At 41.3% G+C, this 23,668-nt stretch overlaps 2 protein-coding genes across 2 annotated transcripts; both read right to left on the bottom strand.

The window, feature by feature from the left end:
* Window positions 1-1,238: 1,238 nt before the first annotated feature.
* fem1a (fem-1 homolog a) lies at window positions 1,239-7,581 on the bottom strand. The gene has a single exon (XM_057858469.1). The coding sequence runs from the start codon at window positions 7,370-7,372 to the stop codon at window positions 5,519-5,521; it is 1,854 nt and encodes a 617-aa protein (XP_057714452.1). The 5' UTR covers window positions 7,373-7,581; the 3' UTR covers window positions 1,239-5,518.
* A 1,221-nt stretch (window positions 7,582-8,802) lies between these two features.
* Window positions 8,803-22,787, bottom strand: LOC130929961 (C2 calcium-dependent domain-containing protein 4C-like). Its single transcript, XM_057857603.1, has 3 exons — window positions 22,621-22,787; window positions 18,667-19,404; window positions 8,803-11,167 (listed from the first exon to the last, which is right to left on the bottom strand). The coding sequence occupies exons 2-3, from the start codon at window positions 19,387-19,389 to the stop codon at window positions 10,616-10,618; spliced, it is 1,275 nt and encodes a 424-aa protein (XP_057713586.1). The 5' UTR covers window positions 19,390-19,404; window positions 22,621-22,787; the 3' UTR covers window positions 8,803-10,615.
* Between the last annotated feature and the right edge of the window lie 881 nt (window positions 22,788-23,668).

The following is a 23,668-nucleotide window of genomic DNA, read 5'->3' on the forward strand; positions in this document are numbered from 1 at the left end:
CAGTCAGTCAGAGATGAGGGCGGAAGAGAGGCGGAGGGTTCAGAAGTGAGGTGGAGTTGGGTGTCGTCAGCTTAGCAGTGAAAGTGGATGTTGAATTTACGAAAAAATATTGCCAAGGGGAAGTAGGTATATGATGAAGAGTAGGTGCCCCAGGACAGAGCCCTGAGGCACACTGGAGGTAACGGGAGGGGGGGGTAGATTTAAATGACTTTAGTTGGATATATAGGCTGCGCTCATAAAGAAAACCAGTTCAATGGGGTGCGGGTGATACAGATAGTGGAAAGCCGGTGGAGGAGTGTGGTGTGACTAATTGTATCAAAGGCTGCAGATAGGTCCAGGAGGATGAGGATGGAGAGCAGTCCAGAATCAGCTGCCATGAGGATGTCGTTGGTTATTCTAATGAGTGCTGTTTCAGTGCTGTGTAGTGGGCGAAAACCAGATTGAAACTGTTCATAAAGGTTATTCTGGGATAGGGGAGAGTGGAGTTGGGAGGCGACTGTTCATCCGAGGATTTTGGAGATGAAAGGTGGGTTGGACATGGGGCGGAAGTTATTGAAGTCGGAGTGGTCCGCACCAGGTTTCTTGAGGATTGGAGTGACGGCTGCAGTTTTGAAAGAAGCGGGTACAATTCCAGTGGTGGGGGATAAATGGATGATAGCAGAGATGAGAGGGACCAGGGAGGGTGAGTAGAGTTCAATTAGTTGAGTCCAGGCATGGGGTCCAGATGGCAGGTGGATGGATTGGATTTCCGGATGAGTTTGGCAATCTCAAAGGCGGTGGGGAGGTGGAAGGAGGAGAGTGGGCGTGGGGACGGGTGCCAGTCAGAAGATACGCTGGGATGGGGGGTTGAACCAAGGTCGTCGTGGATGTTCTTAACTTTTTCGGTGAAAAATTTCATGATAGAGCTGCGAAAGGAGGCAGTGTAACAGTGAGGGGGGGAGGGAGTCTTTGGGTTGGGTGATATTGTTGAGGAGTGAGAAGAGAGTTTTGGTATTGCTTTGACTGGTGGTGATTATTCTGGAATAGTAAAGGGTTTTGGTCTTGATAATTGAAGCCTTATAGGCTGATATGCGGTTTTTGTACATTTCTTTATGAAAAGTCAGACCTGTTTTCCTGGAGAGGCGTTCCAGCCGACGATCGTTAGCCTTCATGTGACGTAGAGTGGGAGTGAAAAAAGGGGCAGAGATAGTGAATATTTAATATTTATTTGTTATATATTTGTTTATTTATATATAATATTTAATATTTAAGTTTGCAAATGATTACCTAATGTTCAAATTTTCTTTGTGGGTCCCCATCAGGGCATGGGCCCTGAGAATCAGTATCACTTTTCACCCCTATACGGCGCCCCTGGTTGTTGGGACGCTACGTCAGCCGTGACGGAGGTGCTGCGGTTGACTTAATCACTCAAAATTAATATCTCAATATGTATAAAACGACAGCAGCACAAAGAAAAAAAATTATAGCACAAACGGAGCATAAATGAATGGCACCATTTTGGGTCCATTACATTTAATGTGCGGGGGAGGGCGTGACGTCATTACTCAAAATTAATATCTCAATACCAAAAAAAAAAGCATAGCAGCAAAAACAAACAAACAAAAAAAATCAGCACAGACGAATGACAATGTTTTCTAAATTTGCGTCTGATGGTGGGCCAAATTCCCAGGTTAAAAATTAACTTTATGTATTTTTTTTATCTTGGAGAATGAGTGTCTTTATAGGCTGATCAATTTTAATTTGCTATATGGGAGTTTACTGTTCTCCCATTGTGGTTGTTTATCTATATGGGAGAAAACAGAGACAAGGCTGAAAAAGCAGTTTCTGTTCTTGCACCCCTCTTTAAAATAAACTGCTGTACTTTAAGCCAAAAGAACTGTTGTGTTTGATAGAACAATATGTCTATATGCTGCCATAGAAGTTTCATGGCGCATTAAACCTCCGAACTATTTTTGTCCGTTTTACCCTGGAGACCCCCGTTTATAGACACCACTTAACCACCACTTCGCTTAATTGTATTTTTTTGTTGTTGTTTATAATGTCACATTTCCCCCGATATTTTAGATAATTGATCCAAACAAAGAAAACATGGGGGTGGGGGGTTAAAAGGGTAAATATTTGAAAAAGAAAATCTCAACCACTCCTTGATGTCTGCGGTTTCTGCATATGACGCCTGTTATATTACCGTATTTCAACCATAAAATTCCTGAAAACACCGGGTGCGGCCATTCACAGCTGTGCCTTGACACTCGGTGAAACATGCTGCATGGCATTTTTGGATCGAAACAAGGTATGTGATAATATCTCGTTAAAATCATGGTGTCTTCAATTATGCTCTCTCATGCTCTCAACTCGATAGGGTTTAGGGGTTAAATAAAAAAAAAAAAAATTGCCCTTCTGTTCAAAATGTTCTCCCCCAGAAAATTGAGATTTTACGCTTTCCAATGATGTATCACACATGGATATAGGACAATTTTGTAATTTGGACTAATTGGGGGGGGGGGGGGGGGGGGTCTCAGAGCGGAACTTCCAAACCACCTGAGTGTTTTCCGCCATATATTTTTATTATCAAGAGGCTCAAAAAGCGGGATTTTGACTATGCTTTGGTCATGAATGTTTCTACAGGATTCCAGAACTATCATTCGATCATCGATTAGTTGTCATTTGGTTGATTATTCACGGCAATTTTATAGTTCATATCAGCATACTTTGATGTCTATTTGGCAGAAATTGGCAAAATTACTCATTTTCACATCAAAACGACAGAATCTGAGGTATGAACACCACAAAAAAAACTCCTGCTGCCATACTGAATTTTATTCAGGCGGTGTCTGGCAAACATGTTCTTACGAGTTAGAAAGAGGAAGTTAGCAACACTTCATAGCCTGTACTAGGGCTGCCACAAACGACTATTTTGATCGTCGACTAATCAGCTCATATGTTATTAAACATTATATTACTCTGGGTGCAACATTTTAGCTGAAATTGTAAACTGGAAGCAAACACTGAGGATAAGAATTTGGACTTTTAGTTCAACCAACTTTAAATAATTCCCGATTAGTCAATTCATCGTGACAGCTCCAGTTTTTACAACGTTTTCTCACAAAAATGACCTGAGGTATCTTAATTCTTCTTCAAATTTGGCACAGTGAATATTTTCACATCATCACACAGGAACAGAGCAAAAGCAATAAATACAAACAAGACTGGTCGGTTTTGTCAGATCACCCGTTCGGAATATCCGACAAATAATAATCGCAGTCGTTTGAAGTGTCGTGCTTTGTGGTCGTTCACGCGAGTTTTTGTTAAATGCTGGGCTAGCAAAGGAGGGACAAACGAGGAAAGCAAGTCTGATGCCAAGCAGGGCAGGGCTGCCACGATTAATCGAGAATTAATAGATTAGCAGATTAATCCGCTATTATTTTGATAGTCAAATAGTTTAGAGACAAGTTGACCTGATAACTGTCTAATTCATATTTTTTGAGCTTAACTCTGTGACACTGACAATGACAGGCATCCAATAATGTGGTGTCCAATCATCGTTCTGCTGTCAATTTGTATCACTAGTATACTTCCTATCCATTTGAACTAGGAGGCTGGCAGCCAATGAACATTCTTTCATCAGCTGCCAACCCTCCCAGCCCAAATGGACTGGACGTATAACACCGTCATGGCATTGGGTAGGTTGATAGTGAATTATCACATTTATATTTAACATATTTAATTAAAAAATATGGATTTTTTTTTACGTTTTAATTTTTGGGAAAAATATTGATTTTAAAAAAAAAAAAAATGTCATGTGTAATTTTGTATATTTATCGCTGTTTTTAATACAAAAAACATTTTTTGAAGACAAAAATAGGTTGATATTGGTAATTGTATTTTTGTATTAAATGACAAAAAAAAACATTACAATTCCTTTTTTAAATTAAAAAACACTACTTGCTTTGAGTTATACCATAGACTTCATAATTGTATTGACGGGTCACGAGTCATACACTGCGCCGCGCCTCCAAGTAGGGGGCCTGCCCACATCAGCTGTACATACAACTACTTGTACTACATACAAACAAGAAGGATTGTCTCAGGAGTGATTTGTTCGAAGATTCAAGGTAATTATTTTATTTTTCGTACCATGCATACATTTTGAAATGTTGTGAAAAAAATCAATGGGAGAAATTAACCACTATTGCATTGGTGTCGTAGTCCGCAATATTTACGTAAAATAAATGCTAACTGCTCGTTTGTTTGTTTTTGGTCGCTTTTAACCAAGAATCGAGACTAATTTACGTCCATATCTATATCTATAAAGAATTCAGGGATTTAAGCATTTATTCACAAGAATTTCAACACAAAAAGCTCTTTGTCGTGACAAGGTGGCGCCACAGTGACTTAAAGACGAGCAGCACATTCGACATATTTATGTAAAATATTCAGCTCCTTGGGGTGGTAAGGCGGTGCCAAAGTGACAAAGACTAGCAGGACATTCGACCTAGGGAGTAGGTTTGGTCTCGTCTCTCCCTTTGGTAGGGACGAGATTACCGTAATGCACATAATGCAAACAATGATCCAAATAAGAGACGGCTAGCTTGACTTCGTTGTTCCTTGTGGAGGCTGGCCTGCCCACAGTAGTTTTGCAGCTGATGCAGGTCGGACTTTCAGTAGCAAAATCACTGGTGTTTCCTCCACTTCCACAACATTGACATCGGATGATTTACAGTGGCTGCTGCTGTCCGAAAAAAAAAAAAAACCTTCTAATATCTTTACTCTCTGGAGGAGGCGGCATGACAATCTAAATTACCTATATAACTGAACTCTTTATATCATGCAAATAAGGTTGCTTAAAAGTTGGTGGGGACTGTTTAAATTAAGCATGCTGAAAAGTTGCTACAGTTATGTCCCTAGCGTCCCCATGCAAACCTACGCCTCTGCATTGTCGTAAAATACTAACTGCACGTTTTTTTTTTTGCTTTCAACGAAGAATCAAGACTGTTTGACGTCCATATCTATAAGGAATTCAGGCATTTAAGGATTTATTCACAAGAATTTTCAACGTCAAAAGCTCTTTGTCTGCGTTTCCACTCGGTCAGTTTTGACGAAGATAGGCCCCCTATTAATCGGCCCCGCGCCCCGTCAATATCATCATGAAGTCTGTGGTTGTACATTTTTATGATTTAATTTTTATAATAGAAAAAAAAAGAAAACAGTCATTATTTTCTGATTTCAGTAGACTTTAAAGCAGAGGATTCTTTGTCAAGACTCAAGATGTTTTTACTTTGAAAAACAATGATACTGTACACCTACATACTACTCCTTGTCCATTTTTTTAAAATTCTAATGCACTTTCCCATCTTAACACATTGTCCACCATTGACGGCGCTAGACGTCCGATCCATTTGAAGAGTGGATCGGACGTCTAGCAGTGATAACCTCTTCAATTCACAGCTGAAGTCTATCAAAAAGAATTGGCGACTATCAAAATAACAGATCGTGGCAGCCCTGAAGGGAAAAAAAAAGGTCAGTGCAGCTCGATAAACGCTTCCATCTCCTCCGAGATGAGCCCCCTGTAAGGAAGTTTGTGCTTTTCCACGGCGCGAGCGGCCAGGCACTGAAGGGTGACGTAGTTAAGCGGGCAGAGCGCCGGGTGTCCGATATTGTGCTCTTCTAAAAGCTGGTAGGGCGCCTTCCTCTGTGCGTTGGTGGCGTCGAAGTGCGCGCCGGCCTTGACCAGCAGCGCCATAATCTCCGGGCAGCCGTTGCAGGCGGCCACGTGTAGCGGCGTGTTGTTGTCGCAGTCCCGCGCGTCCACGTCGGCGCCGCACTCCAGCAGCAGTGCCGCCACCGCCCGCGAGGGGAAGCGGCCCACCGGGTAACGGCCCACCGAGGTGGTCTCCTTGTCGGCCGCCATATGGAGCGGCGTGTAACCGCAGCGGCCGCGGGGGTTCAGCTTGAGCAGACGGTAGACGGTGTGCTTCTTCTGGTGCTCCTGCTCCGGGTTGCACTCCAGCTTTTCCAGCAGGAAGATGAGATGGAGGATGATGGCCAGCGCTTTGGTGAACTGAGGAGCTTCCGGCGGATTGTCCTTCTGCGCCACAGCTCGCTCCACCTCTCGCACGCTTTTGCCCAACACCGTCATCAGGTCGTGGAAGGTAACGCGCGTGGCCATGGTGCCCTTGGCGCGGTCCTGGAGCACGAAGGAGAAGAGCTCGGCAAAGGACAGGAAACTGGAGGCCGTCATGGGGCTGAGGGGATCCAAGTTGTTTTGCTGCATATCCAAAGCGTATTTCCACAAGCTGATGCACCTTTCGAAATTGCCTGAGTCGGCGTAGACCGCCCCTCTGTAGCGGATGTAGTAGGAGGTGTCCGGGTGGGACGGGCCCAGGATGCGCTCGCGGACCAGCAAGGCCTGCATCCTCATCTCATCGGGGTCGGTGATCAGCGCTTCCAGTTCTTGGGAGTTGTTGACCTCCCGCGCGCAGCCGTACGCGGGGACGGGCGGCCCGGGAGGGGGCTTGCTCAAGCACCCGGCTTTTTCCCCCGGCTGCCTCAGCTCCATGGCTCGTCTCCAGTACTTCATGGCCCCCAGAAGATCACGTTTCTTGTCCACGAAAGTGGCTCCCAGCAGTTCCAACGCGTCTATTCGTTCTTCCCTGGAAGCGCGAGGCTGGTGGGCCAAGTACTCCACGATGTTGGTGTGTCCAGTCACGCTGGCGGCCAGGAGCGGGGTCATCCCGTAGCCGTCCCGCTCCATACGGGCGCTACACTTCAGCAACATCTTCATGATGTCCAAGCTGCCGGATTCGGCGCAGTCGTGGAGGGCCGTGTTGCCTTTGACGCTCTTACGGTTGACGTCGGCACCGCGGTCCAGTAAGAACTTGGCGATGTCCTTGTGGCCCTTGTAGCAGGAGATCATGAGACAGGTGTGGCCATGTCTGTTGGCCACCTCCATGTCAGCTCTGTGTTCCACCAGGTAGCGGACGATTTCCAAGTGGCCGTCGAAGCAGGCGGCTCGGAGGGGAGTGGAGTTTGTGAGCGTGGCGTTGTTCACCGAGGCGCCGTGTTTAAGAAGCGTCTTGACCACCGGAAGGTGGCCGGCCGCCGACGCCGCCCACAACGGAGGAGCCCCCTCGATAGTTTCGCCGTCAAAGTTGACCGAGCCTCCGAGTTCCACGTTGGCTTTGCAATGTACAAGGAGGTAGTCGACGACATCTAAATGTCCGTATCGCGACGCTATCAAGAGAGGGGTGCCTCCCTGTGTCTTCTCTTCGGCCAAAGCCTCGAGCTCTTCGGGAGTTTTGTTGCTCAGCAACTTCTGGATAAGTTTCAGCTTACCATCTCTGGCCGCGTTGAACACCGCCGTCGTTATATCCATTGTTAAAAGCTCCGTGTCGCCGCAGCGGCTATCAAGCCCATAACCGCTCGACTAGCACCAAAACGGCAAATGCGGCTTTCAAAAGTGCCGACATTGAATTTTATTCCGGGTTCGGCTTTGAGTTCTCATCTCTCTTCCATTTTGAGGCTGCTGTCAAGATGGCGTTTGTGTTGCTTGACAGTTCTGTGTTCAGGCTAGCCGCGGAGCATCACGGGTAATGTAGTTTTAAACACATAAGTTGGCGTCTTTCTAAAGCTAATAGACTACATCTCCTAGACTGCAGTTGGCTTGAACGACCTTCCGGAAATGCAACACTCCCTTAGACGTAACCGTAGATATCACATATATAGAACTAGACGCTTAATGCGCCGTCTGAGCCAACCTGTACAGCCGTTATTACTTGTCGGCCAGTTTGTGTCAGTGCTAGTCGATAAACATTATCGTCAATGTAGCGGGTACTTTGAAATCGTTTAAAATGCTCAATTTTCAACCGATTTTTAAATAGCATTGTTTTTCATAAAGGTCAGAGATGCAGTAAATTAACTGCATATATACAACATCCAGCCTGAATCATAGCCACGTTAATACGGTTTGTTATTAACCAAACATCTCGATAAAATCACAAATTGGATTTGCTTCAAAAGAAACCTGCCAGTAAAGTCTACTGCTTTAAGATGGCTTCTGCTTACTCACGCCGCTGACAACATTCTGCATCTAGCTATCTATATATGGATATCTATGGTTCTAACTCAGACATATATATATATATATATATATATATATATATATATATATATATATATATATATATATATATATATATATATATATATATATATATAAAAAGTTTGACAAACATTTCTAACGTGCATAGATGTTTTGATTGAATACTTTACTACCCAAATATAATGTCAAATATGGTTAATGACCTTGACAAACATTTCTAACGTGCATAGATGTTTTGATTGAATACTTTACTACCCAAATATAATGTCAAATATGGTTAATGACCTTGGACCAATATATATATATATATATATATATATATATATATATATATATATATATATATATATATATATATATTGAAATATAACCAGGTTAACTTTTTATGTTTTTTTTTTTAAACATTGATGGCGATAGACGTCCAATCCATTTAAACTCGATGGCTGGCAGCGGTCCTTCGCAGCCAGACTCTCAGTCGAAATGGATTGGATATGACAATTAATGAGATAATTCCTTATCAAAACCCCACCTTGTGGTTTTATTAAGGTCTGCTTAAAGATTTGTTGTTGTTATTGTTTTTTTTTTTAAATGTATTTTATTCTATTTTCAGGCAGCATCATAAAGACAACGTTTTCGTCATGGCAAATGCAAGAAACAGTTGACACTAAAACGTGTAATAATAAATTTTAGCCAGTAGAGGGCGATACAATAATCCATTTTTTTCATTAACCCCCCAAGTATTTCCCATACAGGTTCATCAGAATACAAGGTATAGAAGGTAAGTCCACCTCATAGTTGATATTAATGTAAGCCATCGTGACATCACACAATTTGATCATTAATACTGCACTTAGATATATGGGGAAAATGTTCTTAATAATAAATAAAGATAACACAAGTTAAATACAATAGCTCTACTCGGGCGTTGATTAATTGGACTGCCACCAGAGGGAGCTCACAGTTTAAGAATAATTCCTGGTTCGTAAACCATTTTAGCCTAAAAATAAAAAACTAGATTTTAATATAGGATTTTCTTATTTACTTTATAAAATTTATCCTGTTTCCGAATAGGAAATTAATCTTTATTTCCCCTTAACTTCCTCTCGCTCTGCTGTCGACGTTTACATTTCTGGGGAGCAATCAAGCTGTGATTTTACACTTTTGAAACACATAATTTAATCATAATGGTATTTCCTAAAATTAAATAGGGACTTTGAATTCACAGAGACATTATTATGCGAACACAGTTGACTCACAGGAACCTTTCTGTAGATTTACATGCACAAACACCAACAAAACATCTGAGGGCATTAGTTAGTACAATATATAAACATGAATCTTTTTAACACAGAGGCATTTATTTCATGATTCCACAGCAAATAACTGAGGACTGTTAAATTCAGTAGGGAGCAAATACATGACCAAATACAAGTTCCATCAAAAAACAATAGGGTGATGTGCAATTCTATAGACTTCATAATGATATTGAAGGGTCAGATTCGACCATCACTGCGCCACGCCTTCAAGTAGGGGGCGTCCCACAATCCGCTTCAGGTATTCGCAGTCGGTCGCAGCGACACATGCAGCGATCCAATGTCGGATTTAGGTTGAAAAAGTATGAAAGCTGTACCGCATACAAACAGGAAGGATTGTCTCAGGAGTGATTTGTTAGAGGCTTCAGGGTAATTATGATATTTTTAGTTTTTTAGTCTGCCGCCACATTGTCTAACGGACTAGAATCATTCTTATATACATATTTACGTAAAATAAATTATAACTGCACATTTGTTGGCTTTTAACCAAGAAACGGGACCGTTTTACGCCCATATCTGTTAAAAATTCAGGGATTTAAGCATTAATTCACAAGAATTTTCACCAGAAAAGCTCTGTTTACATGTAGCGGCCGCCACATTGACTAACAGTCCACCATCGTACTTTGACATATTTACCTAAAATAAATGCTAACTGCACTGTTTTTTATGCTTTTAACCAAGAATCGAGATTGTTTTGCGTCCATATCTATAAAGAATTCAGGGATTTAAGCATTTATTCACAAGAATTTTCCACGAAAAAAGCTCTTTGTCTGTGATTCCACTCGGTCAGCTTTGACAGCCACGACAACAATGCAGGCCCACTATTAATCGGCCCCGTGTCCCGTCAATATCATTATGAAGTCTATGTCAATACATATTCCTTGTAAATTTGACCATTGCAACTAATTAAAAACCGTAACACATTGTGCGACAGTAATATGTAAATAAAGCTCAATTGATAGTAAATGATCACATTTCAATACCACTGACGGAGATGGATGTCAATCCATTAACTGCCAGGCCCTCCCAGCCCAAATTGATTGGATGTCAATCGCCGTCAATGGCCGATGCGTTCATGTTACTGTACTGTAACTTGCTAGTTAAGGTTTTTGCAAGATACAACCCCCCTAAGATTCATTTGACATCTCCAATTTGAATCAGATCTGTGAAGTGGAATAATCACAGGAAAGGCTTGACAGATTCCCTACAGGCCTGCCAGCAACTCACTGAGCATCACTTCTCGCTCTCCAAGAAGCATGTTTCTCTTCAAACTGGTTCCCTTGTTCATCACCTTTATCTTCATGGCCATACTTTTCACTTGCGCCTTAGGAAGTGAGTCAAAAAAGAAGTCCTCATTGAAAACGGGATTCCTGCTATTCTTGATAATGGTGCTTCTCTGTTTCTGCTTCTTGCCGGGTTTCAGGTAAAGTGCCACACAGCAGTTGATACTTTTCAGGTCCATCTGCTTGGCGTAAATGGACTCGGCGGCCAGCACACGGACCCTCAGCCGCGCCGCCTCTGGGTCATAGTGCGTGCTGAGTCTGAGCGTCCCGCCCTTGTGCAGGTTGACGGTGTGCTCGCGCTGCAAAGGGTCAGAGGTGACGCCCCTTAAGGCGCTGCTCTTGCACTTGCGCAGGGCAGGAGAGGTAGGGCAACGCATACGGCGACGCTGCATGTTCGGGCTGTTGTCGGCAGAGCTGCAATCGTCGGTGGAAAGAGAGCTGTGGCGGGCCAGGGAGCGCTTGGCACGAGATACCTATAAACGAACAACAATTACAAGTTGAAACCTGTTAAGGCCCAATAGAACAGATGTAAAAAGTGTCCATTCTTTAGTAACATACATACATACAGTGGTACCTCAACTTTCGTAATTAATTGGTTCCGAAAGTAGTTTCGTGAACTGGAAAATCCTTAAGTAGAGACAAGTTTTCCATGTAAATGTCCTGATCCGTTCCAAGTCCCCCAAAATTCAGACATAAATCTAAATCTGAATCTTTATAAAGTTTAAAAATGTATCAAAACATACATGTTTTGATGCATTTTATGCTTTATAAAAGACGAAAGGTGAGAGTTGTGCATAATGTAAAATACAAAGAGTTGAGTAAAGAATTAAAATTAATACACGAATGAAGAGGACGCTGGGATACACATACAGTTGAGGTCCCTCGTAGCCAATTGGAGGCCAGGAAGATGCTAGGCAATAGCCAATGGCTGAGCAGCATAATTATGTTACATTTAGTGAACTCTGGGAGCTGCGAGAACCAGCCCATTCTGTATTTTTTCCTTTTGTATCCTGCAATTTCTTTCGTAACAAGAGGCAATATTTTCCAGTTCGGCCGTGTCGTAACCTAGAAATTCTCTATTGAGAGACGTTCATAAGTAGAGGTACCACTGTACATAGGTATATATGTATATATATGTATATATTCAATAATGACTTGAATAGGCAAAGATGTGAACCTTGTATTTGAAGGTGTTGATGAGACTGAATTAATTCACTTCTACTGACAATGATAAGACGTCATAGTCACTTCATATTGGATGACTGACATTGCCCTAAAAGGCCCTAAAATCAACAGGAAATTATCAAAATGTACACCAAGTCACACTGAGGTACCCCAGAATGTATAGGAAGTAAACTGTAGCTACACTAAACTTTCAAGGAAGTGATCCAAAATTAACTATTTGCCTTCCACAGACAACAATAGACTTCCGATTGACTTAAACTTGGAGAACTGGCTGTGAATGCTCATAATTTACTGCCATTGATGGCAATAGACGTCCAATACCAGGCTCAGGTCTTCCTGAAGCTGTCAGACTGTTGAACTCTTGCCATGCTCCGTAGCCCCCCCCCCCATATCACTGGACTCACTTTAATCACTGAAGTTACTTTAAAAGACAATCACATCACTTATGATCATATCTATCATAATATCACTGGATGCACTTAAATCACTGAAGTCACTTTGAGAGACAATCACATAACTTATGATCATATCTATATACCTCACGCACATCTTAGCACCTAACATGCCGACTCACGCACTTCTTAACACCTAACAAGCCCAAGTCGGCCAACTACGAAAATGTTTAGTAGTTACATATTCTTATACTTCGATCCATCATTGTTGTTGTCTGTCATTCTTGTAATTTTTATGCACCTTACACTTTTGCTCTTTTTTACTCACTTTGCATTTATATTGGCTTTTAAAACCTGAGTTCTAATTTCTCACCATTAACATGTAAATGGGAACTGATGAGAATAAAAATCCTTGAATACAATTTGAATGGGGGTCTGACAGTGATCGTCTCTGCCTCCCAGTCAAAATGGATTAAACACCTATCGCTGTTAAGAACATCGCCATCGCAATGTGTGCATGCGCTATAGTCCCATTGCAGGATGTGCGATTGTTTTTTTTCCAATGTAAACTTTTGTTTTTCTTCATAAAAGCAGCAATTGTGCAGGACATGGATCCCCTTTCTAAACCCCAATATTCATCTTTAACAGATAAACCACCTTAGGCTGGATTAGACTGTATTATATGAATACTAGGAAAGTCCGAGTCACCTGATTTTGCGAAGCTGCCGATGACGAGTCCTGAGCCGATACCGAATAAAAAAAAATTTTTTTTTTTTTTTTGCTTTGACGCTTGCGCTGCTGAGAACAGCCTCTAATTTACACAATGAATGAGTTTCCACAGCACATTTCAGTGTGTACAAAGCTTAACGATGATTGCCTTTGATTGTAGAGCTACCGAGGCTATTGGAGCTAACCTGTCAATCGTTGTTAACCTTAAATTACCAAACACAAGTTGGGCAGTTTGGCTGCACTGCTTAGCAGGAGGGAAGGTGAGAGGCTATGGCGCTGTCTGAGCATAAAGCAGAAAAACAGTTAATCAATTACATAATTAAAACCCGGATCCTTTTCACCTGATTCCAATCCTATGAAAAATAGTGCGATTGGCACAATTTCCGATCATGTGATCCGAACGGTACATCTCAAATGAATACAATGTGGTCATAGTGATCCTGATCCACCAAAGTCTTCCCAAACAGAGCTATTCAAATCATCTAATTTCAATTTTTAATAGTTTTAATATCGCCAAAAAATTTCAACCCCCCAAAAAAGTCGCATTGTCAGTTTTTTCCAATATTGTTCAGCCCTTGTGGGTACAAGGTGACCCTATGAGTTTTGATTAGAGTTGTCCGATTTTATTGGGTAGCCGAAAATATTGGCCGATAAAAGCATCTTAAAATGAAATCAGATAATATCGAAATCCATTTATCATTATTGGTTTTGGGCCAATATGCAAATTGCAGTGTTGTCATGTCCACTTATTGCCTGCCTGTTTCTTTTTTTTTTTGGCGCCCCCTGCTGGCGCTAGGTGTTATTAGTTCCAGGACTGTCCTCTCCCTCTCCCAAATCTGCTGCCATAATCAATCATATGTGGACGTGAGCTCATTACGAATCTGGTGCCCAATTAGGTCGATGCCACTGACGGCGATGTACGTCCTTGACAATGATGGCCACGTATGTCGATGCCATTGACAGCCATGTATCTCGATTCTATTAATGCCAATTTTCTTGGTTTCCATTAACAGCCATATAAGTCCAATGCCATTGACACCAATGTACGTCCATGCCATTGACAGCCCTAAATGTCGATTCTATTCATGACAATGTACTTGGTTTCCATGGGCGCATACAGTATGTAAGTCAATGCCATTGACGGCCAAGTGCATCAAAATATCACCTGATAACAACAGGAAGTGACCATGTAATGTCGCCAAATCAATAGGAAGTGACCTGAAATCAGGACGTGGCCCCAAAGGATTTACCTGCGAAAGCAAAGCTACCATCGCAATTTCTCCAGAAATGTCATTTTCCTAGTTTTTGTAGTCATACTTCAAAATCATGTGAAAAGGCAAATAAGTGAACACCGGATGAAATTTAATGTGGCAAAAAAAAAAAAAGGCCTCGAATAGAGTTTTTTTTTTTTTGTGCAAGTCCTAAATAGATGGGTGTTGGTTTTGTGGGTCCTAGTTCAATGTGAATGCCCATCGTTTTGGGTTCCAATGCACATTTCCAGATAAAATATAAAGCCAACAGTAATATACTGTAACAGTAAATACCACGTTTTACATATAAAAACATAAGTTAACATAAAAAACATAACTTTTAGGTTTAGTTGAATCTCAATGTTTTTTAGCAGCCCTAGCTTCAATCATCTGACTGAACCTTGTGAAGGCATAAGTCAGCTAGAGGTCGACCGATATATCTGCCACCCGAAGTATTGGGCCGATATATGGACTGTTTTCCAGCATCGGCCATCGGCCGATCAAACAAATAAAATCGGCCGAGTCACAAACAAAAAAATTAATTGATTAAAAAAAAAAGGATTTTGATCAGGCATCTGTGTGGGCAACTGTGGCCGCCGCTGACTGAAGGCAGGACCCCAAAAGGACCCCGAAGCAGCTTGAAGTAATAATACCTGACTGCAGCCTGGAGCCAAGTAAAAGCTGCTACAAACTACGCCTCGTACACACCGCGTACCAACAAACTACAGTGGTATGAAAAAATATCTGAACCTTTTGTAATTTCTCACATTTCTACATAAAATGACCATCACTTGTGATCTGATTTCTGTCAAAATTGCACGGATGAAAAAAAACTGTGTTTTAACTAAAACCACCCAAACATTTATAGGTTTTCATATTTTAATGAGGACAGCATATAAACAGTGACAGAAGGGGTGGGGGAGTAAGTGAACCCTCTGCCTAAGGAGACTTAAAGAGCAACTGAAACCAAACAATTTAAGTCAGGTGTGTGCCCAATCACTGATGAGTCGTTTAAAGCTGCCCTGCCCACTATAAAACAAGAAATGTCTTGATGAGAAGCATTGTCTGATATGCATTATGGCTCAGTCAAAAGAGCAGTCTAAAGACCTGCGATCAAAGATTGTTTATTTGTGTAAAGCTGGGAAAGGATACAAAACCATCTATAAAAGTCTGGATGTTCATCTATCGACAGTCAGAGAAGTTGTCTACAAATGAAGAGAGTTTGCTTCTCTCCCAAGGAGTGGCCGGCTACCAAAGATGACACCATGAGTTCAGCGCAGAATACTCAGAGATGTAAAAAAGAACCCTAGAGTGTCTGCTAAAGACTTACAGAAATCACTGGCGCAGTCCAATATCTCTGTGCACACCAGGGGTCGCGTTAACCGGAAATTTTCCGTCGTTGACCGGTTTTTTAAAACGGTGACGGAAAAAACTGAAGTCCGTCAGTCATTTTGACAGGTTGCAATTCACACCCCGGACCACAGGGTGGCACATTAATTAGCTATTGTCTCTCTTAATGCATGACGTCGTTGGCTATTCTGTCAGAATATTGTAGCGTAACCGGGGTCTGGCGGCGGCACCGTGATTGACACATCAACGCGAGGTTCTTATTGGTGCACCCGGTGTGCCAGCGCGTGATCCAATTGGTGGACTAGATTGCCGCCTGTGTATAGACAAGTTTTCGAGGTACCGGTTTACTTCCTTATGTCTTCCTTCCCCTTCCGTTTCCGCCTGTTTACCATTGAAGTCAATGGCGGTGGAATCGAAGTTGGAAGGTCTTTATACAAGATCCCGGGAATGTTATTTTGATGTAGGCGGGTGGAGAACCAAGCCAAGGCCTCCATGCTCGTACCATGTCGATTTCCAAACCATGGGTGCTCGTACTCGTCATAAGGAGATGGACAAAACTGACAGCTCCTGCAGTCATGCCCCCGCTGTTATGGAAGGTAATGTGCTCTAAAAATACGAAACCTAAAATCTGGCTTATGAAACGACTTGTTGCCTTTGCTATTGATATTACGATGATGATTGTAATTACGAAGTTTAATCATTTTTACAACAACTAGCTTCTGCTACTGCTGCTAGCCGCCTGTTGCTAATCGTGTTTGAATGCACCGCATATATCCAAGTGTTACAAGTTTTTATTCGTTTGTTTACAGCTGGGAAATGCTGTTATAAAAGAGAAGACAACTTGACTTGTACGTTGATGGACATATATCGAACATATATAGTTTGCGTTCCACAATGATGATGACAGCTCGACTCCCGGGAGAGGCCGAGAGAGGCAGGAATTGTGACAGACGGTGGTTCGCCGAGATCGCCGTGATCCAACTACGAACTTGTGAACGGTAGCATTTTTAAATATATGCTATTGGAGCTGGAATTACCGAAGAGGAGAGCGAGATGGACTGCTGTAATTCGACAAGAAATCGGGGCACCAAACGATCACCACAGACTATGTAGTAGTCATTTTATATCTGGTAAGATGCATTTAATATATATTTAGAAGATTTTGGGCTGACAACCACAATTAAGATCATTGTGTGACGTTGGTGATTGGGGTCTATATGGTTGCCTCTTTTTCTTTGGGAGTGGAGTTGTTTTGTTGGTGTTGTTGGCGGTAAGCAGAGTAAAAAGAGGGAGAAAAATACAACTTCAGTGTCTAATTTTTCGCCGCCAAGCAAGCGTTACAAAATTAAAAATGAATGAAAACTAAATACTATTGAATATGTCATCATTATCATTTTAAAAATTTCAGTGACTGGTAAAAATAGATTATGACCAGATTTTTATGACCCTGTCAGTCAAAATGACAGACAACGAAAATGTCTAGCGCAACCTCTGGTGCACACATCAACTATAAGTAAAACTATGGCCAAGAATAGTGCTCATGGGAGGACTCTACGGAGGAAGACACTGCTGTCTAAAAAAAACATTGTTGCTTGTTTAATGTTGGCAATAAGTGCCTTTTTGCCAACATTAACTATTAACTATTAAACTTGATGGTTCACTTGCTTATTTTTCCCCCTTCTGTCATTGTTTGCATACCATCCTCATTAAAATATGAAAACCTGTAAATGTTTGGGTAGTTTTAGTTAAAGCAGACATTATTTTTTCATCAGTGTGATTTTGACAAATAACAGATCACATTTGATGGTAATTTTATGCAGAAATGTGAGAAATTCCAAAATGTTCAAATACTTTTTCATACCACTGTACACCCACATGATGCTACGGTGCTACGGTGGTAGCGTCAGATGCGTCTCATAGGTATCACATGTATGTAGAACTAGATGCGAAATGACAGACTCGGCCGCGTGAGAAAATGTAAGTAGAAAAAGATGCGAAATGAGACACTCGGCGGTGTTCGTAAACAGCCGCCATCTTTAGCAGTAGAGTTCTCAGGCCGATGTGTTGTAGAGAACTTAAGGTGAGTAACTTTTTATCTAACATACTTCAAAATTGGCAAAATCTTGACATGAATCTATCTTTAAATGCTGAAAAAGTTTTAACACTTTCACATGTCGAAAGTGGACAGAAAGGAAATAAAGCAATAATGCAATAACGTGAGCAATTTTTTTTTTTTTACAACTTTAACGGTTGATTCACAACATTAAATGACTTCCAAACATAGCAAAGGTTACAATCTAGTTATGTTTACGCATGCCCCTGTGGCCGCATTACCCCTGTGTCAAGTTTAGGGTAAGGAATTGGGCTAGGGCCTATTGTCCCAAAAACGCTTTGTACTTGATATAGTAAACAAATTTTTCGTGCCACCGTACCAACAGCAGGTGTGGTTTCTAGAGGGCATGGTTTGTATGAGGCTTGGTTTATAGTGGCTGTCGATTGGCTCTGGGCTGTAGTCAGACCCTTCTCGCTTGAAGGCAGGCTGCTACAGGAAGCTTCAGGCTTGCCTGTTTTGTAAATATTGTATTTTTTTTTAAAATTTTGCATGAAATAATATGCAATTTCGCTTTAGCTTTTTAAGGTGTTTACTGAGTGCCTTCTTTTCACTCTAAATGTAACTTGTAGCGTCAGCATTAGCTTTAGCATGGCGAGCATACTCTTAAACTTTCACTTGTTTACATCTTGTAGAGACATCTTGGTGGGTTTAGATGTTTGAAAATAATGTACTTTTCTTGCTAAGAGTGTAAGTAAAATGATAAAAAGAAGTGCAGCGTTTGTTAGTTGGGTAGCAGAAGACCAAATTAATCCGTTAAGTCTCAGGTCATCATTGTAAATTTGAAGCTGTTGAAGCAATTAAAAAATACCTTTATAATCTACGTGCTAAAAAAAAAGAAAATCGGCCTCAAATATCGGCTTTGGATATTGGCAATCAGCTGAATTTTTTTTTTTTTAGATATTGGCGTCAGTATTTGAAAATCCCATATCGGTCGACCTCGAGTCAGCTCCTACCTTGGCATGTGTCTCCTGAGTGAAGGATCGCAGCAGAGAGGCTGAGCGCGACAGCAGAGGAGAGTTAAACGGAGACGAATCCGCCGAGGAGCAGGTGTCGCTCTCACCGCCGCTGAAGTAGCGGTAAGGGTTGTTGGCGGGGGCCAGGTGAGTCCCCCCTTGGGAGCGCCTCTGGCTGTTGGGGGAGGTAAGGGGGCTGCTGGGGTCGCTGTGGAACAGGCTTTCCTTGCGTCGGGTGTGCGGAGACTCCATCAGGGTGGAGAAGCCGTAAGAAGTCTGGGCTTTTGGGACGTAAGGCAATGACATGGCAGTCTGAGATTGTGGGTCTGCGTTTGTGTTGGTGTCCAGAGTCCCGGCGGTTGGCTCGTCCGCGCTTTCTATCTGGATGATGTGGCGGTTGGCCGACTTCTGGAGGTTGCGTGCGTCCCCACCCAGGCGGGAAAAGAGGCGAGGGCTGCTGGGGTTTTTGCCCCTGGGACTCTGAACGCAGATGACGTGATCGGAGGAGGATGCTCGCAAGCCCAAGCCGTGCTGAGGCTTGGGGGGTGACGACTCTTCTGGTGGGCAGCATATGAGTTTGGGGGGGATGAAAAAATTGGGAATCTTTTCAGGGGTCAGCACATTGGCATATACAGCCACGGGTATTGCTTCAGTGGTCTGCGGGGGCTGAGATGACGTCCCGCTGCTCTCCATTTTGTTACGTAGTTTCTCTAGTAGCCACATGTCCACGCACCACTCCTGTTGTAACAAGTACATTTTTAGAAATACAGCTAAAGCAGACATACTCTGCTGGAAAAAAAAAAACAGTATAAGTCCATTTTGAACTACTTGAAAATGACTTATTAACTCTTTCAGGACCATTGGCAATGATAGACGTGCAATCATTTGATGTCTTATTATCCTTCTGCTGTGAACTCATCTAGTAGACATCTAAACCATTTTTATTTAAACAAATGCACATATGTGGCGGCCATATCAGTAGGGTCAACGTTCCCATTTAAGGCACTGACAATTTCACGTTGAGTTAAATGTGTTTGAATCAGTTACTGCCAATGACAATGATAGATGTCCAATTCTTTTAAACTGGGAGGATAGGCTGTGGATGCTTATTTCTCAGTGCCATTGAGGGCGCTGGACGTCCAATCCAAACAACCACAACACCTTGTTGTTGATATTAATTCGAAGTGGGAGAGAAAGAGAGAAATTAATAAATACAATATACTGGTAAAAAGAAATGAAAAGATGGTTCTCTAAATAACAGGTGAGCTACTTTTTGCATTCTTTGGAGGCAAATGCATCTGGTTTTTGATCATACACATGGGACAAACTCACAAAAAAAGTAATTTATGGCGGAAAACACAGACAAGGCTGAAAAAGCAGTTTCTGCTCTTGCACCCCTCTTTAAGATAAACTGCTGTATTTTAAGCCAAAAGAACTGTTGTGTTTGATTGAACAATATGTCTAAATGCCACCATATCAGTTTCATGTCGCATTAAGTCCCCGAAATATTTTTAATTTGTCCGTTTTACCCTGGAGTCACCCGTTTACAGACACCGCGCAACAGCTTTTGTTTCAACCCAGCCATAAAAAGGTAAGTAATTATATTAATTATTCGAAATTTCTATCAATTTTAGCTTAGAGTCATTAATTGATGTCTAATATTTAGTTAAAAAAAAAAAAAAGACTTTATAAAACTATTCACGCACATTCGTCAAAACTTTTTACAAGTGTGAGCAAAATGAACTCAATACAACTACTCACTCGCATATTTTAAACTTTTAAACAAATTACGTCACAATGACAAAAATAGTGTCTGTAAATAGGTCACAGATGCTTAATTGTATTTTTTTTGTTACTGTCGCTTTTTCCCCAATATTTTAGAAGATAAATAATCGATCCAAACAACGAAAAATCTGGTAAAAAAAAAAAAAATGTTTAAAAGGGCAAATGTTTGAAAAAGAAAATCTCGACCACTCCTTGCTGTCTGCGATTTCTGCATTGTGACCCTTATATATTTATGGTTAGTGGTTATATAGTAAATAGTCATATAGTTATATTACCGTATTTCACCCATAAAATCCCCCCAAAATCCTGCTGTGGCCATTTACAGCTGTGTCTTGACACTCGGTGACACATGGTACAGTTTTTGGATCAAAACAAGGTAAGTTCGCGACAATATCTCATTAAAATCATGGTGTCTTTAATTATGCTCTCTCATGCTCTCACCTCGAGTTTGGGTTTAAAATTAAATTTTTAATTTTTTTTAAATGCCCTCCTGTTCAAAATTTTTCTTCCCCCAGAAAATTGAGATTTTAGGCTTTCCAATGATGTATCACACATGCATCTAGGCAAGGGCGTAGGTTTTGGTCTCAACATTGGTAGGGACGATATAACAGCATAACCTGCATGTACACTTTTTGCTTGGGATGGGACATTAATAAGACCAAACAGATTGGGTGACAGGGGTTCAGGGCTACATTTCTCACGAATAAGAACCTAAATAATTGATATTCTTAAACAGGGGTGCCCATTACGTTGAACACGATCAACCAATCAATCGCAACGCTAGTTTGGGTAGCTCACCGCACCCCCCCCCCAAAAAGTATTTTTTATGTACATGGTTAATTATGATTGTTTTGTGCATGTTGTGTTGTGTGAGCAACCTATGAGATTTTGCAGCGCCTGTCTCTCTCTAGGCAGCCTCTTGCTCACATTTTTCTGGTTCTATAGTTTCCAGCAGAGTTCACTACATTTCTCATAGTTTAATTAGCGTTAACAGTAGAAAACACAAACAGAAGTACACTTCTCTCTAAGCAGCTTCCTACTTGAGTTTTGCAGGTTAGCAAATTCACACAGTTTAATATTATGCTAACTCCGATGCAGGTTGGACTTCTAGCAGTAAAATTTGTGTTGTGTTCCCCACCTCCACTACATTGACGTCTTTTCACAGTACTGGCTGCTGCTGGCTGAAAAAAAACCCTTCTAATGTTCCTCCTCTTCAAGGAGGGCGGAGTTGGCGGCATGTTGTCGACATGTATTTCTGTCAGGGCTGTGTGATTGTGAGCGTGCGTGTGTGTGTCGGGGGTGGGTCAAGTCATCAGCTAATGAAACGTGCTTTTGGGGTGGGAGGGGGGAATCGACTGCATGGCGCATTCAGCAAGTGAAAAGGTGTAAATGTAAGTTTGAACATAATGATAATAATAATTAATAATAATTCACTCAATAATGGTACGGTCATTTCTATCCTTACAACATATGGGAATACAATCTAAATAATCTGTATAACTGAACTCATTATACTGTATATTGCATATAAGGCTGCTTAAAGGTTGGTGGGGACAATTTGAGCATCCTGAAAAGTTGATAGTGTCATGTCCCTACCATCCCTAAGCAAACCTACGCCCTTGCATATAGGACAATTTTGAAATTTGGCCAAATTGGGGGTCTCAGAGGGGAACTTCAAGTCACCTGAGTGTTTTCTGCCAGGGTATATAGACTGCCAACCGTATATAGATATGTATTATTGATTTTAAAATATATTCTCTTATTGACTGCTATTGACATGATTAAATCAAGAAGTGGAAGGGCTGCCATCCCTCCATTTAAAATGGATTGGACATCTGCTAGTGAAAAACTCTTTGAAAATCACAGCAGAAGGATGAAAACAACCACATGATTGGACGTGTTTCATCGTCAATGAAGCACTGAAAGACTTCAAATAGGTAGTTACTTTTCAATCTCGCATGCACATTGTCGTTTTATACTCGGACAAAAATTAAAATACAAAGGGAAATAAAAAACTAACAACAATAATATATATACATGTTTTCTGGTAAACTAATTTAATAGACATTCCACCACACGATGAGGCATCTGATAACGTAACTTTCTATCTTTTTTAACAACCAATTTTCAATACATTTTACAATTTCATTTAAAAACAGACACCCGCACCTGTTGACTGCCGAATTCTTGTCTTCTTCCGAACAGTTGGAAGTGATGCGAGCGATCCGAGGTTCTGCCGTGATCCAGGAGAAGGAAAAAGCATGCGCTGGGCTTTTTATAAGACGAGCTGCGCTCTGCTCTGACACGAGCCAATGGGCACCTTGTGAAAGCCTCCAAAGATGTATTGACCATTTAATAAGTCGCAGCACGCGACTCCAAGTTACTCTCAAACGATCTCACGGCATTGGTTTGAAACAGACCATCGCTTGATTTCAATTGGCTAGCGAGAATTTTGATGTGGGATGGTGAGGCAGTCGCTCGTTTAACTCCAATGTATTTGTACATACGTGCCGAATATTTCATTGGACATCGTGATGGTGTGCTGACAATAAGGTATACAGTATATCGTTCAATTTTAACACAAGTTTCATGTTTTCCCGTGACATTTTCTCGTCGTAACGTGTTAACGTTATGTGCCGTTTTAACAGCTATACATAAGTGTAAGAACACCCTTTTACAAATTCTCCCACTTAGCCTTTTATTATGGAGGACCAGGAGAGCAAAAACTAAAAAAAAAAAACAAAAAACAAAACAAACAAACCCACAATTAAATAAATTATAAAATGTGTGATTAAAATTCCATATTTATTATATAAATATTTATTAATTTCAATATTTCAATTTTTACTTATATATTTCACTTTTTATTTATTTCAATTCATAGTTAAATTTTTATATATTTATTTCAATTTATATTTATATGAAATAAATAAAAATGAAATAAAATTTGAAATAATTAAATAAAGAAATATCAATAAAGTACATAGTTGAATGAATAAATATAAATTGAAAATTGGGGCCGTGGCCCTTGGTGGGTGTTTTCCTCTCGTCTGCATGGCTGTCGCGTGTTTGGTTGGGCTTGCGTGCAGATGGTTGTGATTAGGCGCACTCGGTTGTGGGGGTCCTGGTGCCGGGATTGGCGGTGGGGCGGCGTAGGGTCGGTTGCCAACGGGCTTACACTCACAAGGGATTCACACGATCACTGGGTTCTAGATCA

Source organism: Corythoichthys intestinalis, chromosome 14 (genome assembly GCF_030265065.1).
Source record: "Corythoichthys intestinalis isolate RoL2023-P3 chromosome 14, ASM3026506v1, whole genome shotgun sequence".
Taxonomy (NCBI): domain Eukaryota; kingdom Metazoa; phylum Chordata; class Actinopteri; order Syngnathiformes; family Syngnathidae; genus Corythoichthys; species Corythoichthys intestinalis.